The sequence below is a fragment of the Phoca vitulina genome, unplaced genomic scaffold (genome assembly GCF_004348235.1).
Source record: "Phoca vitulina isolate PV1807 unplaced genomic scaffold, GSC_HSeal_1.0 scaffold8, whole genome shotgun sequence".
Lineage (NCBI taxonomy): Eukaryota > Metazoa > Chordata > Mammalia > Carnivora > Phocidae > Phoca > Phoca vitulina.
In genome coordinates, this window is record NW_022589711.1 from 35,212,328 (window position 1) to 35,220,309 (window position 7,982).

Sequence of the window (7,982 nt, forward strand, 5' to 3'; positions counted from 1 at the left end):
GTGGCCAAGTTGGAGTTCATCTTCGTGGGGACGTTTCTAAGTCTCAGATTCCAGCCTATGCAGATAGCTGTATGATTGCCAAAAAGTGAACAGATGATTTAGAGGATCAAGAGGGCAGTGGGAGCTGTTCCCACATCTCTCCACAACCTTAGCCACTATGCCACAAAAACTCATCTTACTATAATAATGGATTTTATCTTCTGAACTCCTATTTTGCGGCAAGCACTAGATCCTTTACATAAATTCATTCAAGTCTTTCTTTCACCCCCATTTTACGGAAGAGGAAACTGGGACACGGAGAGAGTAAGCAAATTACCCAAGGTCACACAGCTAGTAAGTAAATGCCTGAGCTGGAATGTGAACCCTTACCTGTCTAATGCTAAAGCTGCGATGTTTTGGCTGCTTCCTGAGGTTAGTCAGTTCTATAGCCCTGTTCCACCTAGCCACCAAAGTTTACAGGTCAACTTAGACTTAGTAGAGCTGGTGTCATGATAATTAAAATAGAAAGAGTCCAGTTTCTCTACCAGTCAGAATTCATCTAATCAGGGTTGGAATTTGGGGGTGGGACTCGGGGGCAAATTCGGAATGCTTTTTTTTAATCTTTGCCTCTAGCTAAGTTGCAGCTTTACCTGTCTTCCAAACTAGAAAAATAAAGTCCAGATGTTATGATTTAAAGAATGGGTACTGTAGGAATTATGTTTACACTTTGAATTATTTTTGTCTTTGCTTTGCTTTGTGGAGTTGAGGTATCAGAAGGGACTCTCAGATGAGGGTGATTTGTCCCTGATGGCTGTGGGCCAGTGAGCCTTAGGGGTTGCCTAGGGGTGTGGTTCTTCACCATTCATTGTCAGAATCCTGAGCCAACCACTGAATTTGCATGGCCCAGAGGCAGAGGTCAACTTGCCAAGATAACTCTGGTTCCTGAGGTTGTTGTCAGGGCTAAATGACCCAAAATAGTACCTGGCAGACAGCTCACGCTAAATAAATGTTAGCCATTATTACTCCTACTACTCCTACTACTATGGCTACCTCCACTACTATTGAGGTTTGTTCTTTGTTTGGGATATGTGAGAGTTGTTTCCCCTACAAGAATATTCCAAAGATACTCTTGGCCTAAAGAATTACATTTCTTGTGACAAATGCAGCTTTTTGATTTTAGGAAGAATAATTCTAAAATGACGTTAGAAACTTCGTATTATTTCCTGACCCTTCTCCAAACTACGTAATGATTAGCCAAGCGAAAACTTTCCAGAACGGGAGTTTTGCTACAATCCATTAGACACATTAATGACAAAATTGATGATCATGGGAGAAAGGTACTTCCTACTTACATTATCTTCTTGTGCAGGGAGATTCGGGTGGACCTTTATCTTGTCGAAGAAAAACTGATGGAAAATGGATTTTGACTGGCATCGTTAGCTGGGGACATGGATGCGGAAGACCAAACTTCCCTGGTGTTTACACAAGAGTGTCAAACTTTGTTCCCTGGATTCATAAATATGTCCCTTCTCTTTTGTAAAAGTACAAGTTGGAGTTTTGACTATGATTTCTGTGATAGGTTCTTTAAAAAAGCAGTAATTATCCATAAAATGAGACCCAATTTTTTTCTTCTGTAAATTTCAGATTGCTTTCATTTGATGTTTATCGAAAGGCAGAGAAATTAATATGTATTTTATTCCAGGAAAATTTGCCTCAAGGATAGAACTGTATTCATTCTTAAGCATCAAGGGGCCATTTAGGAAACCTAAAATAATGTCATGAATCAAGACTCTAAAATGATAAGAAATGGGTGAGATGCTCAAGAATCCATTCTTAAATTTATGTTTCTGTTCAAGGTACAGATATTTATAAGGATTTAGGCAAATCTGATTTATTAAAATAAAAAATTCCATTAAAAATGCCTGATTTCAGTGTTCTAATAAAAGTAAATGCACAAAAATGTCTCTTTTATAAATGCAAATGAATCCAAGCTCAGTTATTGACAAAGGAAGTACCTATATTGTTGGTTTCCAATCCAATTTTGTCTAACCATATCATAACAGACTTTTTTCAACCATGACACAGGGTAATATTGTGTACAGAGAAACCAATCTACTAACCAATAAAACTGCCAACCTAACTTACTTGGCTCTTTCATGCCAAGATGCCAGGATGACATGGAACTATATTCACGAAAATCATGGAATGAAGCATCATGGTAGTTCGACTGAAAGCACTTATGTGGGATTTAAGGAATTGTGATAATACCGCTCAGCAGTTGAACGATAAGGGAATTTTTAGATGATTGTTTTTTAAAAAAATTTTCATTGTTATGTTAATCACCATACATTACATCATTAGTTTTTGATGTAGTGTTCCATGATTCATTGTTTGTGTATAACACCCAGTGCTCCATGCATAACGTGCCCTCTTTAATACCCATCACCAGGCTAACCCATCCCCCCACCCTCTCCCCTCTAGAACCCTGTTTGTTTTTCAGAGTCCATCTGAAAAGTCTCTCATGGAGAGTCCATCCAGAGTCTCTCATGATTCGTATCCCCCTCCGATTTCCCCCCCTTCATTCTTCCCCTCCGGCTATCTACTTCTTCTTTTTTTTCTTTTTTTAACATATATTGTATTATTTGTTTCAGAGGTACAGATCTGTGATTCAACAGTCTTGCGCAGTTCACAGCACTCACCATAGCACATACCGTCCCCAATGTCTATCACCCAGCCATCCTATCCCTCCCACCCCCAAACCACTCCAGCAACCCTCAGTTTGTTTCCTGAGATTAAGAATTCCTCATATCAGTGAGATCATATGCTACATGTCTTTCTCTGATTGACTTATTTCGCTCAGCATAATACCCTCCAGTTCTATCCACGTCATTGCAAATGGCAAGATCTCATTCCTTTTGATGGCTGCATAATATTCCATTACACCACATCTTCTTTATCCATTCATCTGTTGATGGACATCTTGGCTCTTTCCACAGTTTGGTTATTGTGGACATTGCTGCTATAAACATTGCAGTGCACGTAGCCCTTTGGATCCTAGGTGATTGTTTTGAAAGTCAAAATTTTCAGAAATATTATCATTTGGCTTCTGATTTTTTTTTTTAATAAAATTCCAGTGGCCTAGACTTACTTCTATTTTCAGGGCATTATAATACCTAGCATAGTTGTAAACCTGTAATACATGCTCAATACATCACAGTTATTGATTTATTTGATCTTGATTTAGAAGGTTTCATATTTGATCTCAGAATAAACTTTCCATGAACAGAGACTAGACTTAACCATACCACTGACTAGGGGAAAACAGCAGGAAGGAGAAGAATGATAACATTTGTTTTCCCTGGGACAGAGTCAAAGGAGTAATAACAATGTTATTTTTAAGTAGGGTCCAGAATAATGAAAATGGTTTTGTGGGGCTTCAGATGATCTTAATGTAACAGTAAAAGGAGAGAAAGAGAGCAAAAGGGGTCATTCTCTGGATCAGACAGAAAAACTGAAATGTGGATTTAATATCCCTGAAATAGTGAATAATTTCCAGTTCACAGAATATATTTTGATTTGCCAAAAGACTGTTTCCATCAGGTAAAAGACACAACATTTTAATGATACCTTTATCAACAGGCTCCTAAGGATTCAGTAAACCAGCTATGGCATAGTACAATTCAGAGTGCCAAGTGCACCACTTAATTCACAAAGTGGGACTTAGCTACGAAATTCACTGTGTAGAAGAACAAATTAGGCTGACAGTTCTTAAAACCAAGTTTATTTTGCCTGGGATTGCTATGACCTAGGCACAAGGAGAGTTGTACTTTTTTTTTTTAAAGATTTTGTTTATTTGCCAGAGAGAGAGCGAGCAAGCACAAGCAGGGGGAGCAGCAGGCAGAGGGAGAGGGAGAAGCAGACTCCCCGCTGAGCAAGGAGCCCGATGTGGACTTGATCCCAGGACCCTGAGGTCATGACCCAAGCTGAAGGCAGACACTTAACTGACTGAGCCACCCAGGCATCCCTGAATTGTATTTTTTATTCATGGTCAATTTTAAGGAGATTTACTATTTAAAAACATCACCAACACCTTGAGTAAGTTTGTGATCTCAGTTAGGAGATGGAAGAGGGCTAGCTTGATCTATCAGATTCAACGCAGGGAATTTTTCAAACCACATGTACATGCTACCACTCTACACACTTGCTTGCTCAAATGTGATTGTACCATGTTCTTCAGCAGTGCAGGGGTGGGGAAAAGGTTCAGAAACACCAGCCTAACTTACTTGGCTATTTTATGTCAACATGCCAGGATGACATGGAACTTTATTTCTTTATTCTTTAATATACTTTATTCTTGCAAAAGTGTGAATAGAGGCAGATCCAAAGACTGGATTAGTTGGCAGAGAGGAATGGTCTCCATAAACCAAGACAGGAGCATTTCTATGGGCCAGACTACTGGGGACGCTTGCCCTCCTTCACAGTGTCTTCAGATCTGCAAACTGCAACCTCACAAACCAACCCTTTCCCAATTGTTTTCTGCTTGATTAGTCTGAGAGGCTGACCCAATTGCCTATGTTCACAGTAGTGGTGCTTGTCACCTGACAACATATGGATATATATTGTGCTTTCAAGAGGCACAGGCCTGTTTGAAGGTAATGAGATGCTTTGGTGCTTTGGTGATGTCACTTAGATGATGTTACTTTATTTTTCAGTTTATAAAATAATCATTCGGAAAACTATTTGCTCTCAAAGGAGAGATGAAGAAAAAGAGCAAGTACTATGACAAGAAAAACAAAATTGAAAATCTTCTACTGGTCAGCAAGTCTTGGCAACAAGTAGATTTTAATTTTTTACTGTTATTTACATTTTACTCCTTAAGCAAACTAAAGCAATTGAGTCAATAATAATTTGAAATTATATTAAAAAGAACTATTTGTGCAAGAATAATATACTTTAAAAAAAATGTTTGAATAATTTTATGAAAGAACAATACCCTTTAAAAAGCTACCCCTATAGAAAGAGATTTTAAAGAAATGGCAAAAACAAACCTATATAGAATTTGGTTTCTCATCCAAAAATCTTTAACTTCCATCAAGAATTGTTTAATCTAATTTTGGTTACCTCAGGGGAGAAATATTTCTTTCTTACTCATTCTGAATCCTTAGTTTAGAGTCAGACTGACTGGCAGGATGAAAAAGTCCTCAAGAAGAGATTGGGACACTTATCTACATTCTAGATCAGCTCTCTGGAGATTAAGAAATTTGCAGTTATCAGAAATCAGGAACAAGTTGCAAGTAAGAATTTAAATAGTTCAGGTAGTATTGGGAGGTGTCAACAAGTGTCAGTGATCAAAAAAATGCAACAGGACAGGAACACAAATCAATATCAAAAGAAAATCTATGAGTCAAGGATTATTGCTGGCTGCTAAGGGTTGGAGGTGGGTGGGGATTACTTACAAAGCTCATTCAGTCACAGAAAGGGAATATTTACTGAGACCCTGCTATTTGTCAGGTACAAGAATAAATGCTTTATTCTAATTACTTCATTTAATTGCCTTTACTGGGTAGGAATCATTTTATAATGAGGAAAGAAGCTTGGGGAGCCTGGGGGGCTCAGTTGGTTAAGCTTCCAACTCGGTTTCAGCTCAGGTCATGAGTTCAGGTGGTGAGATCGGGCCCCACATCAAGAATTAAGATTCTCTCTCTCCCTCTCTCTCTTGCTCCCACCCCACCCAACTTGTGTGTGCATTCTTTCTCTCTCAAGAAGAAGAAGCAGCTCATAGACATTGAACAACTTGCCTAAGAGCACACAGTAGTGCGAGTCCTAAATCTGTTTGTCTTCAAGACCTATATTACCATAGAGATGCCAACTGTATGCAAGGATTAGGTTTATGGAATTATAGAAATGCACCCTAATCTAGTTTAGAGATTACATAAACCCTGCTTCCCACTACTCAGAAAGCATTAGGAGATCTGGTTTAGAGTGTGTTTGTGACAGTAAACAGTAGCTTTTTGATCCTCTGGAGGGTGAAGGAAATTTTAAGCATCTATTCAAAGAGAAACCGGGCTCGGAAGACAGCTACAATTCATCCAACACAGGGAGGGAATCTCCCATTGAGACTAAGCTCCTGCAGTCAAACCAGGGAACTGTGGGAAAGGTTGTCTGGGCCCTGGGTAAGGATGGGGGTCCAGGTTTGAGAGGTTTTGGTGATTCTAGTGGGGGTCTCAGGCCCTGGGCCTACCAAACCATCATTGCTGAGAATATCATTCTATCATTCCAGTTAACCAACATTTATATAGGGCACGGTGCTCGACATGGAGAAAAGCACTGGGAATTCACAGGTACTTCAAGGAGCTTAAACAGTAGAGGAGACAGATGAGACAAAAATTACTGCTCATCCTTCATGTTAGCCATTCGGGCCACTTTACTGATTCTCAGAGAGTAAAAGTAAAACAGACCCCAGTTTACAGTCCTTATTCCTGAACGCCCCTCTTCTTTCCATACAGCACAGCTACTGTCCTTACCACCTTTAACTCTTTGTTTCCAATTTCACATAAAAAAACTGAAGGTATAATTGGCATTTAACATGATATTAGTTTCAGGTGTACAACATAACGATTCGATATTTGTGTAAATGATCACCACAATAAATCTAGTTAATGTCCGTCCCCACACATAGTTACAGGGTTTTTTTTCTCCTGAGGAGAACTTTTAAGATCTACTCTCTGAGCAACTTTCAAATCTGCAACACATATTCTAAACTACAGTCGCCATGCTGAACATTGCATCCCCGTATCCTACTTATTCCACCTTCTCGATGGGGCCTGAGGTGATTGCCTTATTTATAATTGTACCTCCTCTTTCCCCTGACCTTCACCACAAGACACTCCAGCCTCCCTTCCTCTGCTTTATTTTTTTCCATAGCACAAGTCATTTCAAATATTCTAGAAATGTTAAGTTTGATTCCCCTCATTAAATATAAGCCTCACAATGGCCGTGATTTTGTTTTATTTAACTATCTCTTCAGACTTATCCCAAGCACCCAGAAGAATGTTTGACACATTCTTCTGCAAGCACTCAGTACTATTTGCTGAATTAAATTGGACTGAATATGACGCATTTAGCATAGGTACAATGTGTATTGGTCGCAGAGAAGAGTGTGGATAACTTCTGGTGGAGGAGGCAAGCCAGGGAAGGTTTCGTAGAAAAAGTAAGTCTCAGCTAGAAGCTAAAGATGAATGGGAATGGTCCATGCAGAAAGTGGGTAGGAAAAACATTGTAAGCAGAGGGAACATCCTATACAAAGAAGTGGGGGTGGCAGTAGAACGGGACAGGTGAGGGCCAACCCGGAAGAGGAATCTGATCAGACAAGAGGGGTGTCCTGATTATTGAATGTCTGAGAAGGAAGACAAGATGTCAGTTATTGTAAGGAAAGGTACAGAAAGGTGCAGGCTCCCTTTCTCTTTGCACCCCATATTCATTTTCTTCTATGAGCTCTAGGAGGCTGACCCTCAACTCTGTCACCAGTTCCCAATGGGAGTCACGCAAAGGAGAGTGGCAGGTGGGGAGAGAGGTCAGAGTATTTATTCCTGTCTGTTTCCTCCTTGCTGGGCTGCAGTCCTGGCAATGGCTGCACCTCGTTTGTCACTATAGATCCTGTCAGGAGGGCCCTCTTTGAAGGCTCCAGTTCTTTTTTAAAAAAGATTTTATTTATTTATGAGAGAGAGAGAGAGAGAGCCCGGGGGGGGGTAGGGGGGGGGGGGGGGGGGAAGGGAGAGAATCTCCAGCAGACTCCAGGCTGAGCACGGAGCGGGAGGCTGGCTGGATCCTAGGACCCCAAGAGACCGTGACCTGAGCCAAAGCCAAGAGTCGGAGGCTCAACTGACTGAATCACCCAGGCGCCCGGAAGGCAGGCAGATAGAGTTCAGATGATCTGGTACCGGGCAAGAGACAACTAGAGACCCAATATTTAGGAAATGTCTGAATAGCAGGCTTTGAAGATG

At 40.3% G+C, this 7,982-nt stretch overlaps 1 protein-coding gene across 2 annotated transcripts in view; it reads left to right on the forward strand.

The window, feature by feature from the left end:
* TMPRSS7 (transmembrane serine protease 7) overlaps positions 1-1,839 on the forward strand; it is a 31,496-nt gene extending 29,657 nt beyond the window's left edge. For both annotated transcript variants that reach the window (XM_032406135.1, XM_032406136.1), the window contains one exon: positions 1,349-1,839. In XM_032406135.1, the coding sequence (XP_032262026.1) occupies positions 1,349-1,519 (171 nt within the window). In that variant the 3' untranslated portion in view covers positions 1,520-1,839. The remainder of the gene's footprint in view (positions 1-1,348) is intronic.
* Positions 1,840-7,982: the final 6,143 nt, after the last annotated feature.